Source organism: Diabrotica virgifera, chromosome 9 (genome assembly GCF_917563875.1).
Source record: "Diabrotica virgifera virgifera chromosome 9, PGI_DIABVI_V3a".
NCBI classification, from domain to species: domain Eukaryota; kingdom Metazoa; phylum Arthropoda; class Insecta; order Coleoptera; family Chrysomelidae; genus Diabrotica; species Diabrotica virgifera.
In genome coordinates, this window is record NC_065451.1 from 44,437,585 (window position 1) to 44,455,339 (window position 17,755).

Consider the following 17,755-nt stretch of genomic DNA (forward strand, 5'->3'; position numbering starts at 1 on the left):
TAACTTGCTTAATTTTGACGCCATTAACTTGTTCTGAAGCTCATTTAAAAGCTATTCTGAAGTACGTTGACAAATGATTAACAGGTATATTTTATACATTGCATCGTTTTCCCGTTATTTAAGCTTGAATATTTAGATATGGGTACTCGTCAAAAAAAAATACACATTCAATTGCCAATAACTCACTTTGAATTAACATTAGTTTTGTTCTTTAAGTGAGGAATGTATTCAGTTTTCTGTTATCATCAATTTCAGTAATAGTAACTATTTTGCAAAAGCTTATAGTTTTTAAGTTATACGTGAAAAACAGCTTTAAAACATGCATTTTTTACGAAAAAATAAAACCTTTGATCTTTTTTTTTTATTTAGCTAGTGCCTCGACAACTAATGGCCATTGGCATGGTAGGTACGGTAATTTTGAACAGTTAGGTACCTAGTGTCATGTGTAGTGTGTGTGTTGAGTAAGTGTCTTGTTACTTTGCAAAGTCGACGTCATTGTCTTTGCAAAGAGACGCTAATTGTATCCGAACGTCTGCGGTCCCTCCGGTGAGTACCGATCCCACAAGGACAGAAACTATATTCATTCATTAATTTATAATAAATGAAAAATTTCTGACCCTGGTGAGATTCGAACCCACAACCTTTCGGATTTTTTTGATCCAAAGGCAGGCGCTCTTACCACTGAGCCACGGAGGGGGTTTGATCTTTTTAATAACTCAAAAAGTGTTGATTTATATTAATAACTTGATACAGCAAATTTTGCTTCTAACAAATTTGTCCCTCTACCGACTTAAGGTATTATTTTTAATAAAATAATTTTCACCCCCGAGAAGGGGTGGCATCCACCCCCAGGGTAAAAGCACAAGTTGGCATCATGTCACCTTTGTTCCTTAAGGTATCCTCTAATTACTCACCATTTTTCATGAAATACGATGGAGGTTCAACGGAATCGGAGGTGAAAACCTTCAGTGACTCCACTATTATTAGATATTAAATAAACGCAAATATTGCTGTTTTTCTATCACTGTTATCAGTATTTTATCACTACATAATATTATTATTCCTAATGGTCGATGATTAATGGTAAATGAGTTCCAGTAAAATTATTTTTACACAGAAGAAGGAACGCAACGTTGCCGGCTGTATTTGCATTTCTGTGGACATTAATCAAATGCATTAAAATTAATAAATTATTTTTTTTAAACTGTTGACTTTATAAAAAAATTGTATCAGACTTTTTTGCTCTAAATGGTGCACTTAGCCCGTACCTTGAAGGAACGCACTATTTTCCGGGTATTTGCTTTTTTTAAGAGTCAAAATCAGCGCGTCATCAATATTTTTGTTTTTCAAAAGTTCTGCGAACTTTCAACAGTTGCGCAACTGTGCGTCGGCAGTACGATAGTGACAGTGACACTATGCTATCAAAAACAATAATTATTATACTACTAAGTGCGCTAAATGCTGCCAAGTCAGCCATGTTAGATTTCTTTTTAAAGATAATCGATTTTTAGAAGGGATAAAAAAGTTCATTTGAAGAAAGTCTATTTTTGTTCATCTTAATGACGGCACAGGCGCGTTTTTGCAATATTTTATTTAATTATAGAGTAATTTCCACATACTAACAAATATCTTAAATTGGGCTCTGTACCGCCATTCTTTACTGGATTTGGTCCAGAAAGCCACTGCGCATCCGCTAGCAAAATATTCCGATTCGGATTTTTAGCACAATCTTACTCAAAAAGAACCCCTTTTAACAAATTTGTATGTTGCCAGCTTCAAAAGTGGTTCAAAATTTTTTTAAACCTTTTTTTTTTGTTTTTTTCCTAAAATTATTTTTTTTGCATCGAACAAAGTTTTTTTTAGGTTTTTTGGATCATTTCAAACAGAAAAGGTCTTTAGTGACTTTTCTCTAAAGGTGATAGATTTTGACATATAAGCGATTAAAAATTTAAAAATTGCGAAATCGGACATTTTTAACCCTCAAAAACTATGTGAAAAACTGACAATTTCGATGTAGCCAAGGTAAGACGATATTCTTTGAACATCGATTGATGAAATCACGAAGAGTTTTTGGAGTACTTCTTTAGGCGCGATTGAGATTGAGGGTGAATTTGTATTGATCTGCGCTCATGCGCACACCGACAGTGTGGTATTAGTCGTTATACGGGCTCTGATTGGGTGTTGAAATGATCTGTCAATAATAAATAATTGTACAATATGAAGGTAAACAAATGTATTTGTTGTGAGGACAGAAACAAAAAAGTTTATAATTGTAGTGACATTTAAATAGTTTTTAAAAGCAACAGGTACGTAATAATTATAAATGTATCATAGGTACCTACCTATTTGAACCTACCAAAATACATAGTAGGTAATACTTTTATTTACATAATTTGATTACCATCAAAATTTCTATCAATGTTCACCTAATATATTGTTTTCTTACTCTATGTTTTGTTGTATTTTTTCAATTCTATATCATTTCAATTCAAAATCAAAATAATTTAATTTAATTCAAAAATGTCAAAAGCTTAATCCGTTTAGTTAGTCGATTTAGCTCCGTGGCAAAGCGTTTAAGGCGAATGAACCCCAATATAACAACCGCGCTGATAGCTGGTTCGAATCCCAATAAAAACTTTTATTTTTTTATTTTTTTTTATACATTTTATGATTGTAAGTATATTTATTATATAATTTTATTTTCAGAAAATACGTATGTAGTTAAAAATTTTTCCGACAATTAATGTCCAGAAATCATTTGTGGCATTTTTAATGTGTTTGTGTGTGTTTTATTCTTTTATTATTTTAATTTTTGGCCTGTTTTAATAAAAATGTTTGAGAAGTAGTAAGTATAAATTAGTTTAATATTTAAATAAAATATAAATAAAAAGTATATTAATTTCGTTTAAATAATATAATAGAAGTATAACTTCTTGCGTGCGTACAAAGTACACACACATTCTTTTTTTTGCAATACAATATCGAAAACCCCTTTGTTTTTTATTTGGCAATCAAGCGGGCGCTTGATTGGCAACCGTTGCATGTATGTATACAGGGTGGTTCATCTTATTCGCCTCGGTCTCTGTACGGAAAACCACTTGATATTTAAAAAAAAATCGCAGAAATATACAGGGCCTTTAATGCTACAATCTAAAAATAATGTGAATTATACAGGGTGCTCCAAAAAGGAATGGTATATCAAAGATATATTTTTTCTTATGGAGTGCCCTATATCTGATTGACATTACTGAATTGACCTTAAAAAATAAGCTATACTTTCATAAGAGTTCCCTATATCTAAATACAGCGTGTTTTGATTTATTTCGATTTTTATGAAAATGTAAGGTTCTAGAAAAAAATAAATGTCTACGAATCTAAAAATCAGTAACAAATTCATTCTTGGATGTTAATAATAGACTATTTAGAACAGATGCTTACGGCAACAAAATTTCTTACAGCGTGGTCAAAATATGAGATTGTTCTATTAACAAATTCAAGCTGTAATAACTTAGTTATTTTAAATAGAACACCCTATATATTACTAGTCTATCGCGTAGAAGATTTACTTAGCTTTCAATTTATATTAAAGTTTCCTATACCTACATTATACAGGGCGGTTAAAATATTAGATTGTTCTATTAAAAAATTCAAGCTGTAAAAACTTACTTATTTTAAATGGAACACCCTGTATCTTACTAATCTATCGCGTAGAAAATCTACTTTGCTTTCAATGCTTATTGGGGTTTCCTATGCCTATCTCCCTTCATTTTTTAAATATTTAAAGATTTCCTAATTTGTAAGCTTTAAAAATTAGAATTAAGTATTTACCTATGTCGTGGTTATGTACAACACATCACCAACACCGGCAATATACTTAAATATATTAAGATATTTTGGTTAATAAAATTCATATTTTTATCATTAGTCACACAGAGTGTTCTTATTTTAAATGACATACTCGATATTCTATCATTAATAATGGAAGATATTTAAAATCTCTTCAATTCCATGTAAACATTCTCAATACACTCAATACTCTTTAGTCTGTAAATGTAAATTCCCCTGTTATTCTGTAAATACCCATTTTTACATATTTTTGTACAATAGGCTCGTTTTCGTCATAGTAGCTATTGCATTTAATTGGTTGTAATTGCGATCCAAAGATTCAAACAAAAAGTGGTGTTCTTAAATTTACTTAAAAACCGTTTTTTTAAGATATGGAAAATACTTATACGGAATGAAATATAATTTAAATATCTTCCAGAATACGGCATCTAATATAGGGTATGTAGTTTAATATAAACATATTATTCAATGTCACATGTAGGCCAAAATCAACTAAAATAATACAACACTCTGTGTGATTACATGATAACATTGAAAATTTTATTAATGACAGTATCATGTTTAAGTATATTGCCTTTGTTGGTGATGTTATGTAACCACGACATATTTACTTAATTCTAATTTTTAAAGCTTGCAAATTAGGAAATCTTTAAATATTTAACAAAAGAAGGGAGATAGGTATAGGAAATCCTAATTAGAATTGAAAGCTAAATAAATTTTCTACGCGATAGGCTAGTAAGATACGGAGTGTTTATTTAAAATAAGTAAGTAATTACAGCTTGAATTTGTTAATAGAACAATCTAATATTTTGACCACCCTGTAAAAAGATAGGTATAGGAAACCCTAATACAAAATGAAAGCTAAGTATATGTTCTATGCGATAGACTAGTAAGATACAGGGTGTTCCATTTAAATTAAGTAAGTTATTACAGCTTGAATTTGTTAATAGAACAATCTCATATTTTGACCACCCTGTAAGAAACTTTGCTGCAATAAGCACCTGCTTATGTATGCTAAATAGTCAATTATTAAGATCCAAGAAAGAATTTGTTACTGATTCTTAGATTCGTAGATATTTATTTTTGTCTAAAACCTTATATTTTTATAAAAATCGAAATAAATCAACACACCCTGTATTTAGGTATAGGGAACCCTTATGAAAGTATAGCTTATTTTTTAAGGTCAATTGAGTAATGTCATCAGATATAAGGCATTCCATAAGAAAAAATATAACTTTGATATAACACTCTTTTTTGGAGCAATCTGTATAATTCACATTATTTTTAGATTGTAGTATTAAAGGCCCTGTATATTTCTGCGAAGGAATTTTTTTAAAATATCAAGTGGTTTTCCGTACAGTACAGAGACCGAGGCGAATAAGATGAACCACCCTGATAACATGACTAAATATATAATAGGAGATAGGTATACATATTATGTATGCGGAAAATGAGGGATATTCCGCATACATATTATGTATGCGGAAAAATATTACAATTCAATTTTTTTTTTCACCATCTTGCTTGAAAATATCCCCTCTTAACAAATTTGTATGTTGCCAGGATCAAAAAGTCAAAAATTGTTTAAACGTTTGTTTTTTGTTTTTTCCTAAAACTAATTTTTTTGCATTGGACAAATTTTTTAAGGTTTATTGAATCATTCCAAATAGAAAAGACTTTAAGTGACTTTTCTGTAAATGTGATAGTTTTCGAGATATAAGCGATTGAAATTTTAAAAATTGCAAACTCAGCCATTTTTAACCCTCAAAAACTATGTTAAACACCAAAAATTTCAATGATACCAAGGTACGTAGATATTCTAAGAATATCGATTGATGAAATTCCGAAGAGCTTTTTACAATACAATATCGAAAACCCATTTGTTTTTTAATTGCTACTCAAGCGGGAGCGACACTATTTTCAACCTTTGCATGTGTATAGTGTATATTATGTAATCGGAAAACATTTTAAGTTTTTAAAAAATTATTTAAAATTTTTTTGACACATTTTTGACCCTGGCGACATGCAAATTTGTTAATAGAGAACCTTCTTAAGCAAGATGGTGAAAAAAATATTGAATCAGAATATTTTTCCGCACATATATTTACGCATATTACATACAATGTTTTATACATCCAACGGTTAAAAATAGTGTAGAGACCGCTTGACTAGCAATTAAAAAAAAAATGGTTTTCGATATTGCTCTTCGGAACTCCCTCAATCGATATTCTTAGAATATCTACGTACCATAGTATTATTGAAATTTTCGGTATTTTACATATTTTTTGAGGGTTAAAAATGGCCGATTTTGCAATTTTTAAATTTTCAATCGCTTATATTATCGGGAAAACTATCACATTTGCAGAAAAATCACAAGATATTTTCTATTTGGAATAATTCAAAAAACCTAATAAAATTTGTATGATGGAAAAAAATTAGTTTTAGGAAAAAACAAAAAAAAAACGTTCAAAAATTTTTGACTTTTTGATCCTGGCAACATACAAATTTTTTAAGAGGGGATATTTTCAAGCAAGATGGTGACAAAAAATTGAATCACAATATTTTTCCGCACATATTTATATTTACGCATATTACATTTACATGCAACGGCTACCAATCAATTGCCCGCTTGATTGGCAAATAAAAAACAAAGTGGTTTTCGATATTGTATTGCAAATAACTCTTCGGGATTTCATCAATTGATGTTCAAAGAATATCTTCTTACCTTGGCAACATCGAAATTTACAGTTTTTCACATAGTTTCTAAGGGTTAAAAATGGCCGATTTCGAAATTTTTAATCGCTTATATGTCAAAATCTATCAATTTTAGAGAAAAGTCACTAAAGACCTTTTCTGTTTGAAATGATCCAAAAAACCTAAAAAAAACTTTGTTCAATGCAAAAAAAATAATTTTAGGAGTAAACAAAAAAAAAACGTTTAAAAAAAATTTACCTGCTATTGGACCTGGCAACATGCAAATTTGTTAAAAGGAGTCTTATTTGAGTAAGATTGTGCAAAAAATCCAGATCGGAATATTTTTCCTAGCGACTGCGCAGTGGCTTTCTGGACTAATTAGTAAAGAAAATCTTTGCCGAATATCCCGACAAATTACTCAAAATTAAAGCCGCAATCTTGGAACGCGTTTTCCGCACGCTGATGTTTCCTCTTAACACTTTAGCCCTAATAGTTGGGTTAATAATTAGAATAATAGAGAATAATATAATAATTAATACATAATTAAAATAGTTAAATCCAGTAATTTAAAAGGGTTGATGCTTTATTTCATAAAATGTATATTTTGAAATGAAAAAGTAAATTTCAAAATTTCACCTTGTGTTGTTTATTGCCTGCATATTAGAATGTTTCATATGAGGTTTTTAAGTAGCTTCTAAAAAGACTGTAAATTTAAATTTAGGTTTAAAAAGAGCATATTTAATTTTAAAAGTTTCGCAGCATTTTTATGATTTTCTAGAATAAGGACACAATAGTACCGGGTGTCCACTTATATTTTCCCCCAATTTAACTGCCTATAACTTCGAAACGACTCAAAATAGAAATATGCGGTTTTCGCTGAAATGTTTTATTTTAGTAAAAGTTTTGTTTGAATGGATTGAATTGTTTATATCGCTTTTAAATAAAAAATGGCGGATTTTTTAAAAAAACGTTGTTGATTTTTTTTATTGAAACACACAGTATATTTTTTTGCAAATTGAAAGAACGGTTATTTACCTAGCCAGCGCTATAAAGTTATTTAAAATCGGTTGTAAAATAACTGAGCAATTAATTTTTATAATGAGAGATGCAAAGTGGAAATCAAATAACATAATATAAATTTGCTTTAGTTATGTTACACACACCGGCAAAATTAGCCGAACACCTTAAAAATGGGACATGTTTGATGTCTTAAGTTCCTAAACCACTGGTTCGATTTGAGTGATCCTTTTAGTATGTTATAGCCTTATTATTTAAGAATATCGTTGTAATAATATTGTTGCTAGACAGGTAAATATCATTTTATACCGGGTGTACCAAGCATACTGTGTTTTTTTCTTAAAGTTTGGAACACCCTGTGGAATATTCTAGCATATGTAAAATATTAAAATCAATACTCGATTGTAGACCTAGGCTTTCTTAACATTTTCCTTTTTAATTAATTTACTTATCTAAGATAATAAAAAAGTTATGTGCGTTAACAACTATCCATGTTTTTCATCAATAAATCCTCGTAGTAGGGGAGGAAGAGGAAAGTATACTAAATTTGCAGTTACTCGAGCGTTATGGGACATATTGGATTGTGAAGAGTATGTGCTAAAATCAGAAAAAGGTTAAGTTAAGTTTTCCATAAAGTGGGGGACTTTTCATTTTTTAATTTAATTTTCCATTTGAAACAATCATTTTTCTCCGATTATAGCACTATCTATCCATAATTCGAAAAAAATTGTCGAATAAAAGTTGCTTATTTTTACGTAAAGAATCCAAATCTGAAATAAAAATTGGGAACTCCTATTTAAGATTTCAAATTAAATCCCCCACCCCCTCCGTGGGGCCTCGTGACACCCCAAGGAGAGGAGGGGGGGGGGGGGGTAAATTAAAAATTTTAAATACGAACCCTGCGATATTTCGCGAAATGAACATCAGATCGTAAAACTGCAAAATACACCTATTCAATATTTTTCAAAAATCTACCAAATCGCACCAAACACGGAGCTGGGGTGAGGGGTTACTTTAAAATCTTAAATAGAAGTCCCCAATTTTTATTGCAGATTTGGATCCTTGACGTAAAAATAAGCAACTTTTATTTGCAACATTTTTTTCAATTATGAATAGATATAGCCTATATTTCCTATAATCGGAAAAAACGATAGGTGGAAATGGAAAATTAAATTAAAAAATGGAGAGTCCCACACTTTATGGAAAACTTAACTTAAATTTTTTTGGTTTTAGCACCCACTCTTCACAATCCAATAGGTAACGCTTGAGTAACTGCAAATTTAGCATACTTTCCTCCCCTACTATGAGGATTTATTGATAAAAAGCATGGCTAGTTGTTAAAGCACATAACTTTTTTATTTTCTAACATAAGCAAATGAATTAAAAAAGAAAATGTTAAGAAAGCCTAAGTCTACAATCGAGTTTTAATTTTAATATTTTATATAAATATGCTAGAATATTCCACAGGGTGTTCCGAACTTTAAGAAAATACACGATATGATTGTAACACCCGGTATAAAATGACACTTACCTGTCTAGCAACAATATTATTACACCGATATTCTTAACTAATAAGGCTATAACATACTAAAAGAATCACTCAAATCGGACAACAGAATTAGGAGATTCCAGACATCAAACATGTCCCATTTTTAAGGTGTTCGGCTAATTTTGCCGGTGTGTGTATTTAGTTATGTGATAATATCACGTTGCACCTCTCATTTAGAAAATGAATTACTCAGTCATTTGACAACCGACTTTAAAAAACTATAGGTTTGTTCCAACTCGATACAAAACCGTACTTGAATCGTTACGCGCATGCGCAATAACGAATAATTTTGCGCAGTAACACATTTTTCGTTACTGCACATACTCGTAACCGTTCAAGCACGGTTTTGAATCGAGTTGGAACAAACCATTTATATCGCTGAATCGGTGAATGACGGTTCTTTCAATTTACAAAAAATATACTGGGTGTTCCATTAGAAAAAAATTCAACAAAGTTTTTTTCAAACATCCGCCATTTTTTTCGTAATTGAAAGAGATATAAAAAAAACTCAATCCATTCAGACAAAACTTTTACTAAAATAAAACATTTCAGCGAAAACCGCATATTTGTGTCTTTAGCCGTTTAGAAGTTATAGGCAGTTAAAATGGGGGAAAATATAAGTGGACACCTGGTATATTATTCAAAGACCATGTAATGATGGCTATTACTCAGAGTGTAATTCATCAGAGTGAGTAATATCCATTACATTCGAGTGGAATACTATACTTTTTCTAGGACATTTTTTTTATAATTTTTAACGTACTAAGGTACATATCAAATAATTTTTATCCATTAAACAGATCGATGCAGGTAGTTCTTATAAAGGATCTTAGACTAATAGGATTTGACATCTGATAAAGCAATAAAAACTAAATCATTTTATTGTACCTTGTTTTTTGGTTTCCTCTATGCAGGTGAGGTATATGGGGGTTTCTGTTGACGCTATACTAGCAGGCATTAGTTCTTCTAATAGTGCTCGGTTTGTTTCCAATTTTGAATTCAACTAAAAAATCACAAAGTCGATTATTACAGTCAAACCTGTATTTACACAACTGATACACGTGAAAATCTACGACATAAAGGACCCCGCAACACTCCTTATGGAAAAGTGGTCCCGGTCAAATTTAACGAAACTTCGGTCAATTATAGTCCTCAGTGAGTAGATTAAAAAATCCATGGCACCTGGTCTGAAAAACTACTGTTCTCGAGCTACAGTCCTCTGAAGTTCTTAAATTCAGGTACTCGGTTTACGTTAAGTGCACTAATTCACGGTCAAGTGAATGAAAATATCTATTATTGAAAAAGACAGACATTTTCTTCATGTATATTTGCGTGTTGCATATGAATTCGTGGTCAAAAATAGATGCATATTATATTAGTCTTCAGAAAATCTCCGAAAAGTTTTCAGAAAACTGAAGAAGTGCGATAGAAAATGTCCTGCTAGATTGACATAAAAATTATCATGTTTTCATGAAAGGTTCACACTTATCCAATACCAGCATAGCTGCAGTTCTACCTTATCTTTAGAAAACTACTGAACAGTGGCGGATCTAGGTGGGAAATAGGGGAATTCCCGCGTAACACGGTCCAGAATTAAAAAAAAAATTGTTGAAATATAAAAACTATATTATTAGCTGATATGAAACTTACTACAGACATACAAGTTCAACCCAATTAACTCGACAGTTAAGAAAATTAAGGGAACTTATTGCACATGTCATTATCTATGTCTTTTATATAGTTTGGGTTTACCTATTGTATGTATTTTGTGGTTGATGTTTTATTGGAAGTCGGGGCGACTTCCAAGGCAAATGTTCCGCACTGCTACCGAAGTGTCTTCAGAAAACTGAGGAACAACCACAATAAGTGTTGCCAGCTGCCAGAGAAGCACAAGACATCTCAAGTTTTCACTCATTCAGAATAAAGTGCCCCTAAATATGCCGACGAAGCAATAGTTTTTGCAAATAGCCTGGATGGTTTGCAAAGAATAATGCCCCGCATAATAGATATGAGTAGAAAACATGATCAATGCGAAAAAAACAATGTATTCTTTTTCTCATGAGCATCTTTCAGTGCGTCACAGTTTTTTGATTTCTTTCTAACGCATTAAATTTTATGTGACAGAAAAAGGCACGTCTGTGATTAGATACATTTATAACATTTTTTCTAGTTGTCGATAGATGGCGCTATAATCGAAAAAAAAATTATTTACGGATTATATGATATATCTACGAATATAATCTGTACAATTTATAAGACTATCAAAGAAAATACAATTTTATAAATGCAATAAACACAATTGATTTGCTTTTATGCCAAAAGATTTTGCTGATTTCGGTAGATGCATCATATGTCGTGTTAACTATCCTGTCGTATCCAGTCTTTCTTTATAAATGTGTTCATGAGACGGCTCGATCTTGTTCATTCTCGCTATGTGGCCTAGTTACAGCCTGCCTATTTTGATGGATCTACCAATACTACATCGATTCATACGTGAAATGTAAGCGTGCGAAGACTTGTGCGGCTCTAACACCACTTGTTATGGTTGTTCCTGAGTTTTTTAAAGGCGCTTCATTAGCAGTGACGGATCCATACATTTTCCCTTCAGGAACTTCCAATGAAACACCAACCAAAAGACATATTGAAAAAAATAAACCCAAACTGCTTAAAGTACATAGGTGCTATTCTTCTTCTTAAAGTTCCCTCTCCTATCGGAGGTTGGATATCATAATGGCTATGGTCACTTTGTTGGCTGCTGCTCTGAACAGTTGTAATGAACTACAGTTAAACCATTCTCTAAGGTTCCTCAGCCAGGAGATGCGTCTTCTTCCTATGCTTCTTCTTCCTTGGATCCTTCCTTGCATAATAATTCTCGGCAACTCATATTTTTCTCCTCTGGTAATCTTCTTCTTGACTGGCTTTACAACTCGGGGTGAGTCTTCGCCGCATCCACTATGGCCCTCCATCGTCTGCAATCTTGCGCTTCGATTTGCCATTGTTGTACCCCAATCCTAGATAGATCGGTTTCAACATCATCCTTCCATCTTTTTCTGGGACGGCCCACTGATCTTCTACCGTCTGGTCTCTCGAAGAACACTGCCTTTAGCACTCTGTCTTCCTCTGATCTTACTACATGACCTGCCAAATCTTATCCTCTGGTAATGTGACCCAAATATTCCAATTTTCTAGTTTTTATACTTTTCATAATTTCTAACTCCTTATTAAAACTTCGTAGCACTTCAACATTGGTAATCCTTTGAACCCACTGAATTTTCAATATTCTTCTGTAATACCACATGTCGAACGCTTCTATTCTTCTTATGTGTTGTCTCTTGAATGTCCAAGCTTTCATTCCGTATAGCAATATAGAAAATATGTAGCATCTTAGAGCCCTCAATCTGAGAGGCAACTGAAGGTCTTTGTTTGTAAGCAGTGTCTTCATTTTTATAAATGCTTGCCTTGCAGTTTCAATTCGGACTTTAAGTTCTTTGCTTTGGTCATTTCTGTCATCAATCCAGGTTCCCAGATATTTGTATGTCTTAACTGTTTCTGTTTGGGTTTGCTCTATCATTAACCTTTCATTTCCATGTTCTGTTTTTGAGACAATCATAAATTTAGTTTTTTTCTTGTTTATTTTTAGTCCGTATCGAATGCAGTAATCATTAATTCTATTTAGCAATTCTTGTAGCGATTCCAGGGTGTCTGCCATTATAACGGTGTCATCAGCGAATCTTATGTTATTTACTATTCTTCCGTTTATAGAGATTCTATCACTTAGCTCCGCTATCGCTTCCTGAAATATGGCTTCACTGTACAGGTTAAACAGTAGCGGCGACAGAACACAACCCTGTCTTACTCCTCTCTTTATATCAATATTCTCGGATTCTTGTTCTTCTATCTTTATATTGGCCTTTTGATTCCAATACAGATTGATGATAATTCGTAAATCTCGTCTGTCTATATCTCTGTTTTTCAATAATTCTATTAGTTTTTCATGTCGGACCCTGTCGAACGCTTTTTCGAAGTCGATAAAACAGAAATAAATATCCAGGTTCATATCTAAGCATCTTTGAGAGAGGACATTAAACACAAACAATGCCTATCTTGTTCCAAGTCCTTTGCGGAACCCAAATTGGGTATCATCCATATCATATTATAGCTTTCTGTATAATCTTCCATGAATCACCTTTAGAAATATTTTGAGGGTATGGCTTATTAGTGATATTGTCCTATAATCCGAACAATCTTTGGCGTATATTGTTTTTGGTATTGTTACATAGGTGCCATATTTCTTTTTATTTTCTTAACTGTCCAAATAATTGGGTTGAATTTGTCTGTCTGTAGTAAGTTTCAACATTTTTTTGTTAATTCTGGACCGTGTTACGGGAAATTCCCCAATTCCCACCTAGATTCGCCACTGTTCAGAGGTTTTCTAAAGATAAGGTGGAACTTCAGCTATGCTGTTATTGGATAAGTGTGAACCATTCATGAAAACATATTAATTCTTTTGTCAATCTAGCAGCACGTTTTCTATCGTGCTTCTTCTGTTTTCTGAAAACTTTTTGTAAGTTTTCGGAAGGCTAAAAAACTATGCATTTATTTTTGACCAAGAAGTCATATGCAACACGCAAATATACGTGAAGAAAATGAGTCTGCCTGGTTTCAATAATATATATTGTCTTTCACTTGACCGTGAATTAGTGCACTAAACGTAATCCGAGTACCTGAATTTAAGAACTTCAGAACTGTAGCTCGAGAACAGTAGGTTCTAGCTTCAGACCCAGGTACCATGGACTTTTTTAATCTAGACTGAGAACTATCATTGACCAAAATTTTGTTAAATTTGACCGGGTCCACTTTTCCATAAGGAGTGTTGCGTGGTCCTTTACTCTGAGTGATATTCTTATAGAAATAAGTAAGGAATAATATAAAATATTATTAGTTATGGGAATTAGACACCATCAAAGGAAAGAGCTTTGGTTTGCTGAAGGATGTAAACCAACAACGGCAAAAGAAATGAACTATCCGTGTAATACACTTAAAATAGAACAGAAGATAGGCAGACAAAATATGCAGCAGAAACAAGAGGAGGCACGAAACGACCAAATTCTAAGAATAGAGGAAGATTTCAATCAGGGTGACACTAAAGGAGCACATAATAAATTCCTGAAACAACTAAGAGAGGGATATAAACTATGCACTAATCTTTTTAAAAATAGTGAAGGATAAATTATCAGTGATGACGCAGCAATATAACTAGGATGGAAAAACTACTTATAGGGTCTTCTAACAGAGTAAATACCAACAAACACAACTCATGCGGTACCTGATAAGATACCGAGATAACAAGAGATCAGAACCAGAATAATGAATAAGCATACCAACCCAAAAAACAGTAAATAATGGATGCCATTACATCGCTTAAAATTTATATAGCCTCAGCTATTATGAATAATAATATAGCCTCAGCGATTGACAACATATCAGCTGAAATTCTCAAAATTGGAGGACACATACTGATAGACAGATACTGAGAATGAGAATTTGCATACTGAGAATGCAAAAAAGCATATATGCCCAATCCACTTTAAGGGCGACAAACTCAGCTACAAGAACTGTAGAGGTATATCCTTACTCTGTGTGAGTTATAAGTTATACGTGGATCATAAACCGAAGATTAAGACACTTCATAGAACAAATCATAGGAGAATACCAGGCCGGATTCAGACCAGGACGGTCTATACTCCAGGGTAATAAGCTAGTAATAGACCATGTTTGGGATACTCAAAGATCCAGGTAGCTGACTACTTGTTTAGTTATTGTAGACCAATAGGAAGAAAACTTATCGGTTTCCTGCTTAGAGTTCGCGTCCGTTTTTTAATTATTAACAATTTAGTGCAAAAAACGCGATTTTTTCGTTTTTTGCACTCCATTTAAAAGCTAAATAGTTGACATAAAATTACAAAACTCAGTTTTTTAGAACATTGAAAAACCTTCAAAATGCCGATTTTTGAAAGTTAAATAGTTAATTTGTTGCTACGAAAACTGCAAAATAAGCAAAAATCGTTACTTGTTAATAACTTTTACTAAAACTACCTTAGAACTTTAGTGTTTCACCGAAAGATAGGTATTGGGGTACTTAACAAACCCTCAAAATTTGAGACCGATCCATTGATTAGTTTAAGAGTTATTCTAATTGTTTTTACCAGAGACTTTGATTTTGCAATAACATAAGACAAAAAATAATGAAGATAAGGAAATGTTGCGTATGCCAAATGAAAGTAGAAAACTGATGCATTGCAAGCATCAAGCATGGGAAAAATATTCCCATGAGATTTTTTTGCATAATTACATTCGTGAGACATCCCAGAATAAGATTCAAGAAGTCGCCCACGTGAAAAGTGGGCCAAATTTTTTTTAACAATTTTTTTAATCAAATTGAAAAAATCAATATTTTTGGCGCGGACAATTTTTTTGTAGGTTTTTTGGACCATTTTGGATAAAAAAGGTATCTTACAATTTTTCTCTAAAATTGATCGTTTTCGAGATATAAGCAATTTAAAATTTAAAAAAAGGAAAAATGGTGATTATCAAGGCTTAATAACTCGGTTAAAAGTTATTATTATGAAAGTCAGAAAGTGACTAAATAAAAGTTTAATGCCCCCCCCCCTACAAGATCCCGAAGAAATTTTTGTCATTATTTAATTACTAAGCTGTTATTTTTAAGTAATAATATTGAGCGCCATGCATGTGGTAGATGGCCGTAACTGTGAGTGCAACTAAGATGCACAATTGGACTGCCGGAGTGGCATCTCTCTCGCACTCAACGCATTTACGGCCGGCTACCACGTGCATGGCGCTCAATATTATTACTTAAAACTAACAGCTTAGTAATAAAATAATGACAAAAATTTCTTCGGGATCTTGTAGGGGAGCATTAAAGTTTGACTTAGTCACGTTCTGACTTTCATAATAATAACTTTTAATCCAGTTATTAATCCTTGAAAATCGCCATTTTTCGTTTTTTTTTCAATTTTAAATTGCTTATAACTCGAAAACTATCAATTTAAGAGAAAAATTATAAGAGACCTTTTTTATCCAGAATGGTCCAAAAAACCTAAAACAATGCCTGGGCCAAAAATATTGATTTTTGCAATTTGATTAAACAAAATTGTTAAAAAAAATTTGGCCAACTTTCCACGTGGGCGACTTCTTGAACCTTATTCTGGGATGTCTCACGAATGTAATTATGCAAAAAAATCTCATGGGAATATTTTTCCCAACGAACCCGCCGTTTTCGCCTTATCTAAAATGCCAAATTTGTGAAATATTGTAGTTTAAAAACATTTAGAATAACTTTAAAAATATTGTCAGTAGAAAAAATCATTTTACATATTAGAAAAGCTGGTATTTTACACGAATTTTTAAAAATGTAGTTCAATTGGTGACTAGTCGTGGTAAGTGAAGGGGGACCTGGGAACCGACAAATGCACGAGCTCAAAAACTAAAAAAGGCTACTTAAAACTACTATCATTTTCTATATATCGGGATCTACTGAATATATTTTGATCGTTCCTGTTTTATTTTGTATGTAATTTTTCTATACATTACAAATATGAAATTTGTCTAGACATTTATTAATTAATAAACAGTCTAATTTGTTTAAACAATTTTTGAAAAAATAACTTTTTAAAATTTTACTTATTAAATAAATTATCTTCAATAAATAATTATCTAATAAAAATCATTTATTTATAAAAGTGCACTTAAACTTTTTCTATGATAATTATGTATACTATGATTAAAAAAAATAGATTTTTGTAAAAAAATATTTTTTCAAGAATTGTTTAAACAAATTAGACTGTTTATTAATTAATAAATGTCTAGACAAATTGCATATTTGTAATGCACGTAGAAATTACATGAATATTAAAAAAAGAAAGATCAAAATCCATTGAGTTGATACGGAGATACAGAAAATTATATTCGTTTGAAATTGCTTTTTTGGTATTTTAACTCGGCGGATTTGTAGGTTCCCCCTAGTAATCGTTTGAACTACATTTTTGAAAAATCGTAGAGGGTGCTGTGAAGGTACAATGTTTGTTGCAAATTTCTAAGAAAAAATACAAATCCCATTCTTTAAAATGGCATTCATGAGATTTCTTAATTATTATAAACAGATTAGTTGTGAATTAAAAAAAAACATATAGCTAACTTTGTCCCAACACTTTGAAACTCTTGAAATGAACCCAGGCTAAATTTTTTTATTTGAAAATTCGTGTTAAAAGACTGTCTTTTCGAATATGTAAAAAGATTGTTTCTACGAAAAACATTTTTAAAGTTATTCGAAATGTTTATAAACTACAAAATTTCAAAAATTTGGCATTGGGACTTTTAACTATATTTATTATTTGTTTCATCTTTTTTTAATACATTTTGATACTATCACTCTTCTACTTTCATTTGGCGTACTCAAAATGGCCATATCTTCATTATTTTCTATCTTATCTTATTGCAAAATAAAGGTCTCTGGGATAAACAAATATAATAACTTTTAAACTAATTAATGGATCGGTCTCAAATTTTAAAGGTTTGTTAAGTACCCAACTATGGGTGAAACACTAAAGTTTTAATGTAGTTTTAGTAAAA

The 17,755-nt window shown here is 31.7% G+C and overlaps 1 protein-coding gene across 1 annotated transcript in view; it reads right to left on the bottom strand.

Moving 5' to 3' along the window:
• LOC114327822 (uncharacterized) overlaps positions 1-17,755 on the bottom strand; it is a 56,871-nt gene that overhangs the window by 13,600 nt on the left and 25,516 nt on the right. Inside the window, exon 5 of the mRNA XM_028276530.2 lies at positions 9,995-10,109. Within this exon, the coding sequence (XP_028132331.1) occupies positions 9,995-10,109 (115 nt within the window). The remainder of the gene's footprint in view (positions 1-9,994; positions 10,110-17,755) is intronic.